Source organism: Triturus cristatus, chromosome 5_1 (assembly GCF_964204655.1).
Source record: "Triturus cristatus chromosome 5_1, aTriCri1.1, whole genome shotgun sequence".
In the NCBI taxonomy this organism is placed as follows: domain Eukaryota; kingdom Metazoa; phylum Chordata; class Amphibia; order Caudata; family Salamandridae; genus Triturus; species Triturus cristatus.
Genome location: NC_140587.1, coordinates 583,587,212 through 583,605,284, shown reverse-complemented (window position 1 = coordinate 583,605,284; position 18,073 = coordinate 583,587,212). Strand labels below are relative to the sequence as shown.

Genomic DNA, 18,073 nt, shown 5'->3' with positions numbered 1-18,073 from the left:
GAAACTAAGATGACCTGGATGAACATCCATGCAGTGATGCAACCCTCCAGTGACAGAAGCACTCCCGGGCGATGATGTTCTTTTATACCTACTTGTCACAAGGGTCCCTTTCGCTTCCATGAACATTTGAGCAGATTGCCACTCGGTTATAACTGAGCTGCCGACTTCTGTTGTGACTAATGTTTACCTTTTCCAAGCTTCTGGCACTGTTGCTTCTACCAGACTCCCTGCATGCCTGATAGACTCCCCTTTGGAATCACAGAGCACAGAACCTACACCTCTCGAGGTTATGGCCTCGGCATCAACAAGAAAGAAAACTTCAGGGCTTACTGATTTTCTGACAACTACGCTAGGAATAGCTCAAATATGAAAATATTTAAGAAATCTCAAACAAACAAAGAGAATTGGTGTTAAAAAAAAAAAACCAGAGCAGAAGTCCTATTCCTGAATCACTGATCAAAGGAAGCAGGGTCATGTCTAACGCCTGGAAGTGATGTGAAGGGGATAGCATTGGGCATGCTCTGATACAACCAACCGAGCCTCATACTAACCTCTTCCTCGCCCACAGTGGAGGCATAATGATGGACTCAATCTGTTCAATCTCTTCAGGGGTAAGGAGGCAGAAAACATGATCAGCAACCACATAGACCGAGTCACTGTGTCAGTACCGGCTGAAAGAATATATTGTATTGGTCTGTCATGTTTTAATTATGAATATTAACCCTTGATTACCTTGCAACACCATGCTTGAATGTTCACGAGACACCATGAAGAATGCCTATTTGAGCAAGGGAACAGAGGGAATCCCGCGGCTTAATTTCAGGCTCTGGTGGTTAAGCCTGGCTTTGTACAATTCATATTTCAGTTCCACTCACACATCTCTTTGTACGTTATACACCATGTTTGTGGAACAAGACTGTCAAGAAAGATGTATAAAACAATGAAGAATAGGTGTGAATTACCATTCCTTCTTTTCACGCTTATCCAGTTGCAATTTGAAGATTCGACCCTTTTGCATCCCCACAACTCATGATCAGTGATTCAGTTAACAAGTACTTCTTAATAGCTTGTTGTGTTCCCTGCACTGTCTTGTACAATTCAGCATAGGATGAACCTAGCAATAAATTCCTCCAAAATAGATTTATGAGAAAGACAGACAATATGTATAGTATCTTCCATGGCCCCAGGTGGATATGTTGAAACATTTCCCTTCTTTGCAATTAGTAATTTCAGACAACTTTGGATCAGTTAAAGAAGCAAACCTCTGGTTAAAGTAGTCTGATCATGCACATATACATATTGAATTTAATAAAGTAGAGGCTTTCTTCTGCAGTTGAGGTCTTAGATTGCAGGAGCAGCCTACATTCCTCTCGGTGTGTGGTTAACGGAATTAAATTTCTGGCTAGTTTACGGTGCTCGTAAGTGAACTGGGCCCACATGGTCACTGAAGCGGATGAGAAAGCATCATCTCACTCCCTCTGGACCGGCCTGCACTGAGAAATGGTGTTTTAACAACAGATTTTATTTGTCATTTGCACAATATACGCAGGGCTCTGTGCCCCAGAGGCCACTGCAGCATCAAGTTACACAATAATAGGACCGCAAAGGACATTTTCGTTTTTTAAGAAAACAAGACAAACACATTCTTTGAACTTGAGTGTCATCTCGGATATCTCCCCCCCTCCCCCCAACTCCCCCCCCCCCCCAAGTTGCGCAATTCCCACTGATGACCGCTCACCCGCCCACGCTCAAGGACCAATGAGAGTAATGAAAATGGCGGCCAACTCGATATAGTGGAGGACCATCCCACTCTGAGCACACACACACCCCCGGCGGCCCCGCCCCCCCCAGATATCAGGCCCAGCCACTCTATCCCTGCCCCTATCCCACTAGGAGATCTTCCGTTGCCGTTGGAGGCTCCAGCCACAGGCCCCGATAGTCCGCCCACCGTTTCCATATTTTATAATGCTTACCCAGACAGCCCCGGGCCACAAAGATGGGCTGTTCCAGCCCCATACAGAAGTCTAGGCCATTTTTCCAAGCGGCCACCGAGGGAGCCCGCTCATCCTTCCACATCCTGGCTATGTCGCGTTTCGCCAATGTAAGGCCCAGCTGCATAAGGTGCCGTTTATAGATATTACCCCCGATGCCATCCATGACATGCAGCAGTGCGAGCTGTGGCGTACGCAGGAGCAACCACCCCAGGACCTCAGACAAACAAGAGAATACCCCCCTCCAGAAGCGATCCAGTGACGAACAATGCCAGACTGTATGTAGGAATGTGCCCTCCTCCCCACCACACCTGAGGCATTCCGGGGAGGCAACCAGGCCCGCCCGATACAGTCTCTCCCGAGTATAGTATACCCGGTGAAGGTACTTGAATTGGATGAGGCGGAGGCGCATCGCAATGGCCGCTCCCCGAAGGGCGGCAAGGGCCTCCCTCCAATCCTCCTCCTCCAGCGTACCCACATCCTCCTCCCACACCCTCCGTAACTTGTCCAGAGGAGGCGCACTGTGGATGACCAGGGACTGATATATCAGCGAGATCTTTTTGGTTGCGAGATCACCCATGAAGACTTTCGCCTCCAATGGGCTAAACTCGGGAATGTCAGCGAGACCCTCCAGGCTGGGGGAGAGCGCATAACGGAGCTGGAGGTACCGGTAGAACTGTGTCCGGGGCATGCCAAATTCTTCCTGCAGATCCCGGAACGATTTAAGGGACCTGAGAAATGGTGTTTTACTCTGCTTGTGAGTGAAGTGGCTCCAAGTGAAGTCACCGAGGCAGATGACAAAGCATCACCTCATTCCTGCTGGAGCAACCTGCACTGGGAATTGGTGGCAAATGTGGGTGTTCATGCTGCCTGGAGAAAGAGTGAGATGATGGGGGCTGCTGAGCTGCAACACTGGTGGGCATGCCTGGGCAGACTGATGCTGAGTGAGTGACATGCACATTCCCACAAAGGCGATCCAAAAATGAAGGTGGCATGGGCTCGTCAGCACCTGGAGATGGAGCAGGTCAGGTAACTGATGCCACCTCACCCCTCACAAGGCTGGAAGAACAGTTACAGTTCTCTGGTATCAGTTCCTGTTACAGGAGTTGAGCCGTTGAGACAGGGACTGTGAGGGATGCAACCAGTCATCCGAGAAACGTTGAAGTTGTTGGACTTGACCCATTCTGCGGGGTCACCTCAAAACGTTTGCTTTCCGCCTCCCCTTTTTGCTGATTCCTTTTTGTTGGCTGCAGGACTCTGGGCACTTTACCACTGCTAACCAGTGCTAAAGTTCATGTGCTCTCTACTTTAAACCTAGTAGCATTGGCGTACCTACAATTGTCATATTTAATCTACTGTTACGTCACTAGTAAAATGCACGACATGTGCCCAGGGCCTGTAAATTAAATGCTACTAGTGAGTCTGCAGCACTCTGTGTCACCCACTTCAGTAGCCCTTTAAACACGTGTCAGGCCTGCCATTGCAGAGCCTGTGTGTGCAGTTTTAAACTGCATGTCGACCTGGCAAGTTAACCAGACTCAAACCTTTCTTTTTAAAACATATAGGCCACCCCTAAGGTAGGCCCTGGACAGCCCCAAGGGCAGGGTGCAGCGTATTTAAAAAGTTGGACAAGTACTGTTGGACAGAAGTGAAAACCTCTTAAATACGTTTTTCACTACTGCAAGGCCTATCTCTCCCATAGATTAGAATTGGGATTGCCTTATGACACTTTATAAGTGAAATTTCCTATTGGGAAAAGATGGACTTTTCAAGTTTGGTGTCTCTGGACTCACAATTTAAAATCGCAACTTATGGTAGAGGTCTATTTTAAGTTTCAAATCTAAAAAAGCAATTTTTAGAAAGTTGTACAAACTTTACATGGTTGGGCCCATAGTCAGTAAGGCTGAGTCACTCAAAGCAACACCAGAATTGCCAATACTGACACACATTCACAAACCCACTTATATTCGTAACCAAGATTAATCTCACTTGTTTTACATACATAATCAAAAAAATCCTAAAAGTGCATCGTCAATACAATTCATGTAAGACGAAAACATAAACAAATATGCACAAAACACATTATAGCACTCCAAGAATTATTGTGCCCAGGTTCTGCCTTTTTGTGTTGTTGCCCTTTGGGAGCTTGATATAGTTTAATCTTGTATCACAATTCGTAGCTCTTAATTAAATGGACTGTAACCAAACAGTGCTTATACAGGACTCAGGAAGAATGTACTGCTCCTATAGCATCAAACACACAAGCATCAGTGAACTCAGTACTAACTGCTGATGTATTTCAAATCCTTTTCTCTTCATGGGTTCTCCTCAGGACTAAGAACGTTTGAGCACTCTTGTACTTTAATTCATTCACATGCCAACATTCCAAGGCAGACCAACTATCACTTTCTTGCCAGCAGAACAGCTGCACCAAACGCTGTACCATTATGAGTTTTTCAACTGAAAAGTCATGAGAGATTTCAAAAGTTGATGACATTAAGGGCCATTCCTCTTCTCCCATTGTATTTTGAGCAAGAAAATTGAATGAAGAGCAACCCAGAGTCACTTTGGTCCTGCCATGGATGTTGGAATGTGACTGAATTAAAGTATAAGAACGCAGAGATTGGCAAAAACTCAGCTGACCGCCGCATGCGGAGTATCCCAGCCCACACCCCTATTTATATGCTGCCCCAGACCTTACTGCCTGCGGCTGCGCCTGGCCTAGCAGGTGCGTGCTGCCTCGCGCAGTCTAGGGCTTGGAATGCAGAGCTGACCCCTCGGTGCATCAACAGATCCATGTGCTGCCCCAGCCCTTACTTCCTGCTGCTGCGCCTGGCCCAGCAGGTGCGTGCTGCCTCGCGCAGTCCAGGGCTTGGAATGCAGAGCTGGCCCCTCAGTGCATCAACAGATCCATGTGCTGCCCCAGCCCTTACTTCCTGCTGCTGCGCCTGGCCCAGCAGGTGCGTGCTGCCTCGCGCAGTCCAGGGCTTGGAATGCAGAGCTGGCCCCTCAGTGCATCAACAGATCCATGTGCTGCCCCAGCCCTTACTTCCTGCTGCTGCGCCTGGCCCAGCAGGTGCGTGCTGCCTCGCGCAGTCCAGGGCTTGGAATGCAGAGCTGGCCCCTCAGTGCATCAACAGATCCATGTGCTGCCCCAGCCCTTACTTCCTGCTGCTGCGCCTGGCCCAGCAGGTGTGTGCTGCCTCGCGCAGTCTAGGGCTTCGAATCCAGAGCTGGCCCCTCAGTGCATCAACAGATCCATGTGCTGCCCCAGCCCTTACTTCCTCCTGCTGCGCCTGGCCCAGCAGGTGCGTGCTGCCTTGCACAGTCCAGGGCTTGGAATGCAGAGCTGGCCCCTCGGTGCATCAACAGATCCATGTGCTGCCCCAGCCCTTACTTCCTGCTGCTGCGCCTGGCCCAGCAGGTGCGTGCTGCCTCGCGCAGTCCAGTGCTTGGAATGCAGAGCTGGCCCCTCGGTGCATCAACAGATCCATGTGCTGCCCCAGCCCTTACTTCCTGCTGCTGCGCCTGGCCCAGCAGGTGCGTGCTGCCTCGCGCAGTCCAGGGCTTGGAATGCAGAGCTGGCCCCTCGGTGCATCAACAGATCCATGTGCTGCCCCAGCCCTTACTTCCTGCTGCTGCGCCTGGCCCAGCAGGTGCGTGCTGCCTCGCGCAGTCTAGGGCTTCGAATCCAGAGCTGGCCCCTCGGTGCATCAACAGATCCATGTGCTGCCCCAGTCCTTACTTGCTGCGCCTGGCCCAGCAGGTGCGTGCTGCCTTGCACAGTCCAGGGCTTGGAATGCAGAGCTGGCCCCTCGGTGCATCAACAGATCCATGTGCTGCCCCAGCCCTTACTTCCTGCTGCTGCGCCTGGCCCAGCAGGTGCGTGCTGCCTCGCGCAGTCCAGTGCTTGGAATGCAGAGCTGGCCCCTCGGTGCATCAACAGATCCATGTGCTGCCCCAGCCCTTACTTGCTGCGCCTGGCCCAGCAGGTGCGTGCTGCCTCGCGCAGTCCAGGGCTTCGAATCCAGAGCTGGCCCCTCGGTGCATCAACAGATCCATGTGCTGCCCCAGCCCTTACTTGCTGCGCCTGGCCCAGCAGGTGCGTGCTGCCTTGCACAGTCCAGGGCTTGGAATGCAGAGCTGGCCCCTCGGTGCATCAACAGATCCATGTGCTGCCCCAGCCCTTACTTCCTGCTGCTGCGCCTGGCCCAGCAGGTGCGTGCTGCCTCGCGCAGTCCAGTGCTTGGAATGCAGAGCTGGCCCCTCGGTGCATCAACAGATCCATGTGCTGCCCCAGCCCTTACTTGCTGCGCCTGGCCCAGCAGGTGCGTGCTGCCTCGCGCAGTCCAGGGCTTGGAATGCAGAGCTGGCCCCTCAGTGCATCAACAGATCCATGTGCTGCCCCAGCCCTTACTTCCTGCTGCTGCGCCTGGCCCAGCAGGTGCGTGCTGCCTCGCGCAGTCCAGTGCTTGGAATGCAGAGCTGGCCCCTCGGTGCATCAACAGATCCATGTGCTGCCCCAGCCCTTACTTGCTGCGCCTGGCCCAGCAGGTGCGTGCTGCCTCGCGCAGTCCAGGGCTTGGAATGCAGAGCTGGCCCCTCGGTGCATCAACAGATCCAGTTACGGAAGAGGCGCCCGAGTCTGACCCAGTCGCAAAAGGTGAGCAACACATAGAAGACCACGGGGATGGAAGGTATTTAATAAGTGTACAGCTTTTTCAAAAATCAGCTCTGCCTTCTAATACAAACTCCGGTTTTCACTTTCAATGTATAATTATAAAGGCGTGCATTCTGGACGCGAGGCCGTGCAGGCGTGCATTCTGGACGCGAGACCGTGTGGTGTGAAGAAGCCGGTGAGAGAGCTTCTGGGGTGCACAGATATCCGGGTAATGGCACGGCCTGATTGGAGAGGCAGGCCAGCCTTCATTCGGCGCGCGCTGAGATCACAGTTGTTGCCTCCAGGCTATGATGGCCGGGGACTATTTGTTTTTTTTTTTACATGTCAATAACTACTGTGAAATATCGACTTATTGTGCTAGGAGAACCCCTGGGAACCGGACAAGCTTAAAGTCTGAAAGGAGTTCAAGTGCCTTTGAAAAGTCAGTCCGGGAATCTTACACAAATATGGCTCGCCTTGACAAGCCCCTCTTGTGTAAGTGTCAATATGTCTGCTTTGCTTCCATCGGCCGCTTCATTTACCGCTGAAAGTTTTTCGCAGCGTATGTTTAATATAATACAATATAATATGGTCCCAATTCGGTGGCACAGTAATGGGTTTGTAATGGAACACGTGTGACATGCATCAGGTTCAGCCGCGTGAAGCGATGGAGCATACTCGAGCACAGGCTTTCGTGGGGGCTCGGTTAATCGGGGGTGAGCAAGGAAGAATCGTAGGGGTGATGGACTAATCACAGCGACCAGACAGAGGAGGGAGGCAGGTGTTAAAGACTTCAACATACAGCTCGACCAACTTTCAACAGTGGAGCGCTATAAACCAGTTGTTGCATCCCATGGCAACTGAACACCTTAGGGCTTAGGCCATACCTCTGGAATTAAAAAAGAAGTTGCAGTTGCAGCAATTAAATGTCTAAGGGATTTTAAGAGGAGTGGCAGCAAGGGGTACTGTCCAATTCATAGTTGCAAAAATGTATTTCCTGCTTTTTCCTCATATTGACCTATTAAACACGGCGACATGGAAATGACATTCTATCTTCCCTTCTGAAAGCATATTTAACCAAGCATTCAGGCAAACTTATATCGGTTTTTGAGGCACTTCGGAAATTTTTGAACAGAGAATACTCTGATTTTCAGAGACGATTCTAAATGACTAAGCAAAATGAAGTCTTCTTTGCCACAGCCTTGCACTCCCCTGACCCACGGCGTTAGAAAAGGCGTAGCTCAGTAAAGCGGCGGGCACTATGGCGTGCGTGGGATGCGCGCCCTGACTGATGAATGCTCCGCATATCCCAAGCAAATATGATTCAGGCAGATTTTGTAGCTTGCCTTCCGTTGCGGTAGTACAGTTATTAATTGGGAAATGAGATCAATTAGCCATTAGCGCTGGCCTCTGGACCGCCTTGAGGAGCCTGTGATTTGTGCATCGGCCTGATTACGGGGGATGCTTGGGCATTGTTTTTAAAAAAAAGCAGAAAGTGTTTGATTTGAGTGAAAAGTGCCACCGGGAATACATCATGGGGAGAGGAAAAATTACAAATCTTTGAACCCATAATGAAGGAAATTAAAGAAGCATTCTATCTAAATAACGTGATTATCTACACAAAAGTAGGGGTGGGCGGAACTCCGCAGAATCTCAGAGTTTTTATGTAACTCTTTGGAATTCCACAGCGTAAAACTACGCAAGTTCCACCAACCTCTAATAAAATTCAAAAGCTGTTCTTAATTACCCATGAATATTCACAATATGATGGCCCTATCAGCAATAATTAACCCACCTTAATCCAACCTTACTATACGTTAACATACAAAGCAAATCTTAATCGCCAAGAAGGGACCTTATTCTCAATGTTGTAATTTCATATCTAGAGCCAGATTGTGTATTCAGCGTAGTATTTTGCAATAATATATTCAGAGGAACACGCCTACACTTTTGCTCACCTAATATACGTAAAGGGGGAATTCGATATTTTCTTCCGAGATCTTAGTAAAAATGGACAAAAAAAAAGAAAAAGTGCATACAAATGTTTGCTGATGCCCCATCACAAGGGCAAAGTGGAGGCAAACGGTCTTCACACCTGTCCAGTGGGAAAGAGAAGAACTCTGAAAGCAGACCTAATCTAAACCTGGCTGGGAGGGTTCTCTGTCTACAATTATATACCACGTCCAGATATTGCTCAAAGTCAGCACCAGACCTTAGGACACAATAGCACCAGACCTTAGGGCAAACAATAGTTTGGCCATTTGCATACTTTGTTTTAGAGAACACTTGTAGATAATACCTTTGTTTTATTTTTGATCAATATCTTATCGGGATGTTTAAAAATCTTGAATTAAGCAATTCCCTCAGATGTATGAATGATGTACTCTAGCCACTGTATGTGTTTTTTGGAGTCCATAATCATCATATCTCCAAGAATAACTCTACTTAGAGTTGCATTCTTATTGGACCACACGGAAATCCAAATTGAAATAGGAGCAATCTAATCCTGTTTTCAGGATATTTGTCATCTAGATCCTGGTAAACATAGTATGAAGCTGTTGATTGTGATAAGCCTTAGAGCCTGCAAAATATTCTGTTCTTTTGTTTGAAAGGAGTTTGCCCTTGAAAAACACCACAGGCCTCCACCACAAAGGGCCGTTGCAATACTGTAAGCCTGGTGAACCTTGAGGACAGATGGAATGTGCATACTTCATTGTTTATTTTACCAAAATGTTATGTGTGTTTTCAAAGCCCACTATAACATGCAAGTGTATCCTGATGTAGAAATTAAATGTCTTCTTGGATAGCAATGGCCCCAGTCTGTTATTATCAAATAAAGTCCCGAAATGGGGAAACAGTGCACCCTTTCCATGCAGCTACCACTAATCCATTTTCATTCCTTTGGAGTCCAAAGACATCATTTTTGATTTAGAAGTATTATCTTTGAGCCATGGATCCTCCATAAAAGCAAAGTATTTGGAAATCAGACGTTCCAATCCTATTGGTGGCCTTAAAATCAGAACTGCTTGGTCAGCATAAAGTAGGAGCGGCAATATTCATTTGCACTTTTAGGGCAAGAGGATGAAACCCATACACATTCCTTCTCTAAACCATTTATATAAAGAGAAAGTAAGAAGAGTGCCTTATCACGCCCCATTGCACCCCCTCAGTGACTTGAAAGGTCTATCACGTTCACACTATGCTCCATAACATACTAAAGACTACAATCTAAAATGAAATCTCTGAAATCAATAAAACCAGACCAGGGCCGGTCACAGTTTTTAATATGATCATCCACAACTTTGCTCTGCTGACCAGATTAAATGCCATTAACAGGCCCTGAAAGGCCAGAAGGACACTGCCCTTTTTAATCTTCATATACTTTGCCTTTAAAAGATACAGATTAGGACATTGTTCCCAAGTGCTGAGCCCAGTTCGTAAATTAAGCTATAACTTCGACAGAATTCCTGCTTTAGCCTCCCACTTTTGCACTTTATAGAGCAGGATCCTCCCAAAGATCTCCACGTCCGAATCAAGGAGGAAAATTGGTTTGAACTTTGGGTTCGAAGTGACCCCTTTTTAAAAAAATCGGTATTATGATCAGTAGGCCTCAAGACTCAAGAGTAATTGATGTACAAACACCATTTATCACATTTGTCAGTAATGGGGCCCATCATCACAAATTATGTTTATGAAAGTCGAGCGGTACCCCATCCAGTCCTATGCTTTTATTCAGTGGGCCTGCATTCACGAGCTTCTGGACTTTCCGTCAATAAACCTTTACAGTCACTGTCTCTATACCAGGGTCCTAACTCTTGCTACTGTCACCCCTCCCCCACCCTCCATTTTCCTAGGGATTTTGATAAACCAGTCTGGTTGACATAATGGTATAAATCATTGCGTAGAGCACAAAGGCTTCTAAATTGAAAAAACAATTATTCTTAGTTATTAGGCCCTCCCTTGTCCTTTCACTACCATCTCAAACGATGGTGAACAAGAAGGGCTGCTTCAAACTACTTATTGGAACATGGATGAAGGTGGAGTGGTGATACAAATGATGCAAAGGCTGAAACATGTTCTTGTGGTCTTACAGGAAACTCACATTAGGCGCTATTAGCGTCATTTAATAAGTAGGAGCCGGAATATGCAGGTCATACACACTGGATATTCAAGATGCTACCAAGGCATTATAGTCCTACTTTGCATGAAGGTACCATTTGTCATGCATAAGTCCTGGACCGACCTACAAGACAGTTATACAGCTATAGTTGGTGCATAGATTGTGGAGATGAGTGTTTGTGATGTTGTAGGCACCTCCGAGCTGCAGGGCTTGTGTTTGAAAGACAGTGGATATTGCTAATGTAGATTTTCAGATGGCTTCTGGAGGTGACTTCAGTGTGATTATGGACGACACTGTGGACAGATTCTCGACGGGGAAGACAAAGCGATAATGTAGGCACCCTTAGGTCAACATGATGGCCTGGAGCCTGGCAGATGCTGGAGACACTTGTATGAGGTTTTATGCTTCTCAAAGCACGTGTGCTACTCTAGATTGAGGCATTTCTTTTCACCTTGCGAGATGTCTTTCCTTATGTCATGTTGTAGAGTATCCTGCATGGGGAATATCTGATCATTCTCCCTTTAAAATGACAACAGAATCTTTATCTAGTTGACCTATGTGGAAGATGAAACATACAGTGCGGTAACTTGAAAACCATGAAATGGTCAACCACTGAGCCGGTGTTACAAAACAGCACTTTGCTGAGAATTTGTGTTCTGTGGCCTCAAAGTTACACTATCAGAGGCGTACAAGACAGTGCTTAGGAGGCAGGCACATTTCGTAGTGATGGGCAATAGAAAGGACAAGACCCAGAGAGCTAGAGATATAGAAGAGCATTGGAACTGGATATGGGGATAGACCCCACTGAAGAGATGCAAAGAGACTAAACAAGGGGACGTCCACAGTTTAGTAGGAAAGAAGCTATGGCATTCTACCTCGCAACACAGAGGAGGCTATCGATGTAGGCAACAAAACCTGGAGGTTAATAGTTTGGCTGAGAAAGCATAATTAGGGCCATAGAGTGAAAGCGATACAGAATGGCCAGGAGGTTGTGATTGAGGGTAATGCTCCTGTCTCTGGGGTCTTTGCAGACTATCTTCGGACAATGTATGAGTTCCATACAGAAGAAAATGACAGAGGTTATGGGGAATTTGTTGGTGACCTACCTCTTCCGCGACTACGCCTACCATATATGGGGACCTTCGAAGGGGTGGTCTTGGAGGCTCTGGATCAAACCCAATCAAAATAGGCCCCCAGTCCAAATGGCCTGTGGTCGAGCTCTTCAAGAATTTTTTCAGTACTACAGTCGAACATATCTTGATTATGTTCCAGTCAACTAGGTCAGTAGGCATGTTGCCAACAGGCTTGAGGACAGCCACAGTAGTCCTGATACATAAGGTTGGAAAACTAAAGAGTAAATGCGCATCCTATTGCCCAATATCCTTACTGAACTTTGATATAATGGTCCAGGCTGTCAAAGGTGTAGGCCATAGGTGAAATTGCACACCCTGATCAATTAGGATTCATGCCCGACAGATAGGCCTGTTTGATCCTATGCCAACTACAATATTACATGAAAGATGTCCAGACAACGAGCAAACAAATAGGGTGGCCATTCATGTTCCAGCTTTTAGAGAAAATGGACTTCGGATCACAATTTAGGGTATGAATCAAGCTATTATACACGAGTCAGGGTTAAGAAAGCCCTGTCCAGGAAGTTACACCTCAGCAGCGGCACAAGACGAGGCTGCCCACTCTCTGAGCTGCTGTTTGTCCTGGCCCTGTACCCTCTGTAATGGATATGGTGTAATCCCTTGACAAAGGAATTTAGTTGGTGTGACGAATGGGATGGCACATTTATTATCACTATATACCTACTATATAACAACGGAATTATGCTATATGTGACTGGGCTGGTCCTTAGGGCTCTGAAAACAAGTTTCAGATATGGATTATGCTCTGGATTCAAAGTTAACTGGAGCACGTCCTACCCCTTCCAGGCTGGTGAATAGAACGCAGTATTGTTCTTTTCGAACAGTGGAAAATTAATTTAAATACTTGGGTCTCAGGGTCGCGAGAGGTAGCGAATGCTTTTATAAATGCAATTTGAGCAACTTTAGAGCAACCGCAGAGATGACGTATAGAATTGTATTGGAAGAAACTCTCAATGCCCATCTTTCGAAGGACAACTCTGCTTAAAATAAAACCTCCAAAATTAATTTAGTATTTCTGTCTATCTCCTTAATAAAAAGATGGACAAATTACTGCATTTGCCGCTATGAGAAGGGAGACTTCCTCGTATGTCCTTGGAAACACTCCATAAGACTTTGTGTGAAGGGACTTGCGCTCCTGCACAATCGAAACTACTATTGGGCAATACAACTGGCTAAAAATGGTACCCTTGCACCTTGGAATGAGCCCTCTTTTCGGATGAACAGCTTGCTATGTGCATGTACCTGCACCCTAGAAGCATTTAAATACATAAGAGATGAGGGGTGCTAGTTTGTTCTCCCCTGCAGTACAGGGTCCTGGACGAACCCTAAGTGAAAGAGCAATATACCTCCTCTGCAAACACTGGTAAACAATTCCCCTTCAGGCCTTCTGTGGTTAAGGGAGAAATGCCGGGATCCCTGGAAAGAGCAGAGTGGGAGCAGGCTCTAGTGTTACCCTGGGAAGTAGAGACCAAAACAGGACTCCTACCAGTCCAACTTAAAATATACCAGGTGGTAAATTACACTCGGGCCCAGCTCCAGTGGTGTGCTAGGATTCTGGATCTGAGTGCCTCAGGGAAAGTGGGCAGGAGGACACCTTCTTTTGTATAATTTTGCTATACCTAGGGATTTTAGCAGTGTGTTATGAAGTGGGGAATGCTGTTGCCTCCTAAACTGCTCTTCTGGGAATGGAGGAACCACAAACCCTCACAAAACAACTCAAAACGCTTTTGTCTAGGGCTGTTGATGGTGCACAGCGCCGTTGCTCAAAAGTGGGGTAGTCCAGAGGTCTGTGTGCTGCACAACAGTGCACTAAATTGAAATTGTGCATGTAAAGGAAGAGCGTGCTTAGCACACTAGAGGCGGTCTGAAAAGTCATGAAACGCAATGGGGCGATGCATTCAGAATTTTTGGTCTATTTGTGCTTCACATTTCCCCTTCCAGTTGCCTTGGGGTGTGAATGTGATGTGCGGTTCACTACACTTTTATTCTTTTTTGATCGATAGATGTCAGACTCTGCACGGTCTGGAGCTCCATAGTCTCGTTATTTGTACACGTCTTTATTTGCTTACATGAACATATAAAATCAATAAAAAACAATTTTACAAAAAATTCACAAATGCTAATGTTTACAACTGAAAGTCAGTCACTTACATTATGGATATTCTCTCACTAGCTAAGAGCTAGAATTCTTACATTTATGTCGATAATGTACAGAGAGGGGTTCATAGCAAAACGTCCCATGCGGAAAAAGAAAATATAATTTAGGAGCTGGACCACAGAAACTAAGCAAAGTAGATACCGATGTGTACTGAAGTCAGGTTTCCTTTTCACCCTCCCATTATTAACTATTTTGTGTGATGAACAGTGTTTATAGGGCTAAGAATATTTTGGTGTCTTTGATTTAACACGCACCCTCATACATTTCTTATCCATCTTTCGCGCCACTCTCTGGGAGTAACCTCCACTCCAGATAGCTCTCTGCATCATCCTATTCACATCTGACCTCAGATGTCTCCCTTTGTCAGTTCACCTCCACTGCCCAATCACAGTCCTGCACTAACTCACTGCGGCTTTAGGAATCTGAATACTTTCTCTAGTTAGTTGTTGTGTTTGCATTTTTCGACTTACGTTTCATGAAATACCCTGTTATCCTTGTATACTTTATGAACACCTGGCTCGTATCTGTTGGTGTTTTCTTCTTTTTCAAAAATTAATTGCTACTGCTTACTCAATTCCATCAAACTCTGGTCTCTTCCGAACCCTTTTCCCACTGTTCTGCTTTTGTAAATGACCACGTGTTGCCCTTGACTCATGACTACTTATATATGTTGTCATATGTGCTACACTGCCCCCTGGAACAGGGTACACTGTACAGAAAGATCCCTAAAATGAAGAAGAAATACAGCTCATGAATTTGCAAAAAAATTCTTTTACATCCTTCCAAAACCATAAGCAGTTTCTATAAATGTGTGTTAAACTCTATGGAATGGTTGTGATTGCTGATGTCATGCCTGTGTCAATTATTCTTTTGTTTCTTTTTCCAGCCTCATGGCCTTTCCGTTGTCCTCACGTCACCTGCCGTGTTTACATTCACAGCTTCTATGTGTCCTGAGAGGCATTTGGAGGCAGCCGAGATCTTAGGTACTGTATGACTGGTGATTATAACATCAAATTGGGGTTTGTTGCTGAGGCCGTGCCTTCTTTTGAAATGTTCAGAGAATGTTACAAATAGTTTGGCTCTGTCTTCTCCCTTGAAGAAGGCATCATTGTGGTTCTACACATATGAAAACTGTACTGACAAACGTAGTATGGTACTGCTCGGTGGCGGCTCGTCCATAGGGTCTGAGGTAGTGCCCAGCCACCTCTGAGCTGCCACACAGTGCCTAGATATGTTGAAGTTACTGTTAATTTCGATCTTAATAGATGTTAGTTGCCCCTCCTTGTGTTCATTACTATGCAGTTTGGTGTCTGCCAGTCACATCCCCACTGGCCGCTGGCATTGGATTAGAACAGAGTGACGTATAGAAGGGCACATGGCCAGGTATCACGAGTAACAGGCTGCAGGCTAGCTCTTCTGCCCAATGCCTATTGAATTAAAATGTGCATATCCAGCTGCCCAAGCCCCTTGTGGTCCCAACCAGACATGCACTTTAAAGGCCTCTCTGTGTAAAGCAACCTGTGATGTGTCAGAGGTGAGGTGTGGGGAACAGCCACCGGGTCTCTGATGGAGCACTGGGTTGCTTGGCCCCGTCAAACCTAATGCTGCTGTTCATTTAATAAGCAACACACAATAAGGTGATGGGAGGAAGGCTTGCAAACAGTCTAAACTACTAGCAATTGCTCTGGGTAGCATTTTCTAGTAGTATTGTTTTTCACAGACTGTGCCACTCTCTGGCAAAGCCTGACTTACGCCCATCAGTTATGACCCTGCTGCTCATGGGAGCAGTCTATTTTGAACTGCCAGTCGAGTCCCCCTCCATCCATCATTGTTTTTGTTTTCTCAGTGCAGTGCTCTAAGGGTGATGGGTGTGCCCAGACATGACTCTCTTGATCACTGTACAATAGACCTCAAGCCACCTTACCAACAAGACCCAAAAAGGCCAAAACCGGTCTGGGGTTGCTTGTGTCCCGAGTGAGATGCAATCTGGGCTGGCAGTAAGGGCTGGACTGTTTCTATTGGAGCAGGACCAAGACTGATTAACATATGGCTGTTTCATGTCTGGCATGGTGGGCAAAAAAACATGGACCGGATTACAGCCCAGAGTAAATAGTAGTGACTCAGAATAATTCAAGCAATCCACCCCACACTTTGTTTCATTTAATGGGCAGCATTGGGATTTGCTGGGCTGACTGGCATGAAGAGGACTCATGCACGGGCTGTGACCGTGAAGACAGCCCAAGGGTGGGCATGCTTTGCTGCCCATTGGCTAAAGCTCGAAACTTTTTCATTCCCTCATTCACTCACTGGCTGTGTGTGTAGCAGAGTTACTGTCACTTATCTAATTGCCATGAATGTCCTGTGTTTTGGTCTTCATCTCCCAGTCAGAGGTAAATAATAATGAACATAAAACCTTGCATTTTATATGGATCAGCTTCTTAAGCATTCAAGGGCAAGTTCAATAGAGCTGTTGTCAGCATCTCATCACCACCTTGTCATCAATAAGATAAAACACACCTAGAGTACCCTCCAGCTGCAGCTTATGGGCAGAGATTGTTCTGGTCGAAACCCCTGTAACTTCCCTACAACCTCCCCAAAGTCCACTCGAGTGGTATACCCATGGGCAAAGTGTGCAACTCAGTGTTCGGTCTCTCAGAGCCTGACTTGTGCCAGAGGCCTCCTTTCAGAGCCCCTTCTACTGATGCATTCCAGGACCATGGTGCCTTCATCCCAGACACCCCTAGGGTGACCACCTATTCGTAATGTTCACGGACTGTCTGGGAAATAATTCTAATGTCCGTTGTCCGTGATGGAGATTTCAACGGACAGCATTTGTCCATAATTGTAGCCTTTGTGTTAAAAGACCAATGATTCCTTTGAGTGCCTCGGCTGGAGTGGAAGGTCCTCTGTGCTGTGATCCTGAGACAGGGGCAATTAAACAAGGAGCAAGCCTTCTCATCAGTGTACCAGCGGTGGGGGGTACTTAATATAGGCGAACCATTTTTTATAGTGAGGTTTGTTGTTTTGTAAGGCGGAAGGCCCAAGGTTAAGTTATGTGATGTGCACCTGTTTGAATCAAACCACCTTTTTCAGACAATCCTGGTGTCAGTGGTACGTGCTGCTCCCCCTCTTCCCCAAAATTATCTAATCTCGGCATGCCTAGAACATTATTGCGTTTAATTATTGCCCTGCATTCCTCAACCTGGTGTCAAGTTCTGTTAGGAGGGGATCAGGTACAATCTGTGGGCTTCCGGACTAAAAAATTGTGTGAAACAGGGGTGTATACTTGCGCTGTTATCGTCTCTATGGGAAAAATATCTCATATACACAGCATTATCAAATGCACCCAACCCCTTGACCTGTGATTGCGCCTTACTAGCACTGCTCGAGATGTGTTCTGAACCATTTAAAGTGCTACACGTGATTTTTTCCTAAATATTTATACGTTCTAACTATTTCCAGTTGTGTGAACCAAGGTACCACGAATAGTTGAAATTATTACACACTCTCATACTCTGAAAGCATAATATTTTACTTTTTGAAGAGTTAATTTTCAAGTAATGCAAACCCACATACTGCTGTAATGTCGCTAAACAGCTGTTTAAACCTTGGGGGGTTAAATCAAGGATTACGATATTGTCTGCGTATAATAAATAGAATATCAGGCGACCCCCAGTACTTAAAGGGAAGCTGAATCTTTTTTTAAAGAAAACTAGGCAAACTGAATATACATTTCCCTAGTAATCTTCCTCCAGGCCCTATCTATGGCTGCCGGCCTGATGACTCTACACCAGACCCTCCTGGGAACCAACTCCATCCAAAAGACCTGACACTTGCCCACTGAAGTTGAATCCGTTCCAAAACCTCCTACATGGCTGCCATCAACGCCATATCCTTTTCTGAAACCAGGTAATTGACCCGAAAATGTAACAAGAAGACATCAGGGCAACGAACAACCACCAACAATCTGTTCCAACTGGGTTAAACTCC

General features: G+C 46.4%; 1 protein-coding gene across 2 annotated transcripts in view; it reads left to right on the top strand.

Moving 5' to 3' along the window:
- ADHFE1 (alcohol dehydrogenase iron containing 1) overlaps window positions 1–18,073 on the top strand; it is a 307,754-nt gene that overhangs the window by 268,600 nt on the left and 21,081 nt on the right. For both annotated transcript variants that reach the window (XM_085605518.1, XM_085605517.1), the window contains one exon: window positions 14,970–15,066. In XM_085605518.1, the coding sequence (XP_085461644.1) occupies window positions 14,970–15,066 (97 nt within the window). The remainder of the gene's footprint in view (window positions 1–14,969; window positions 15,067–18,073) is intronic.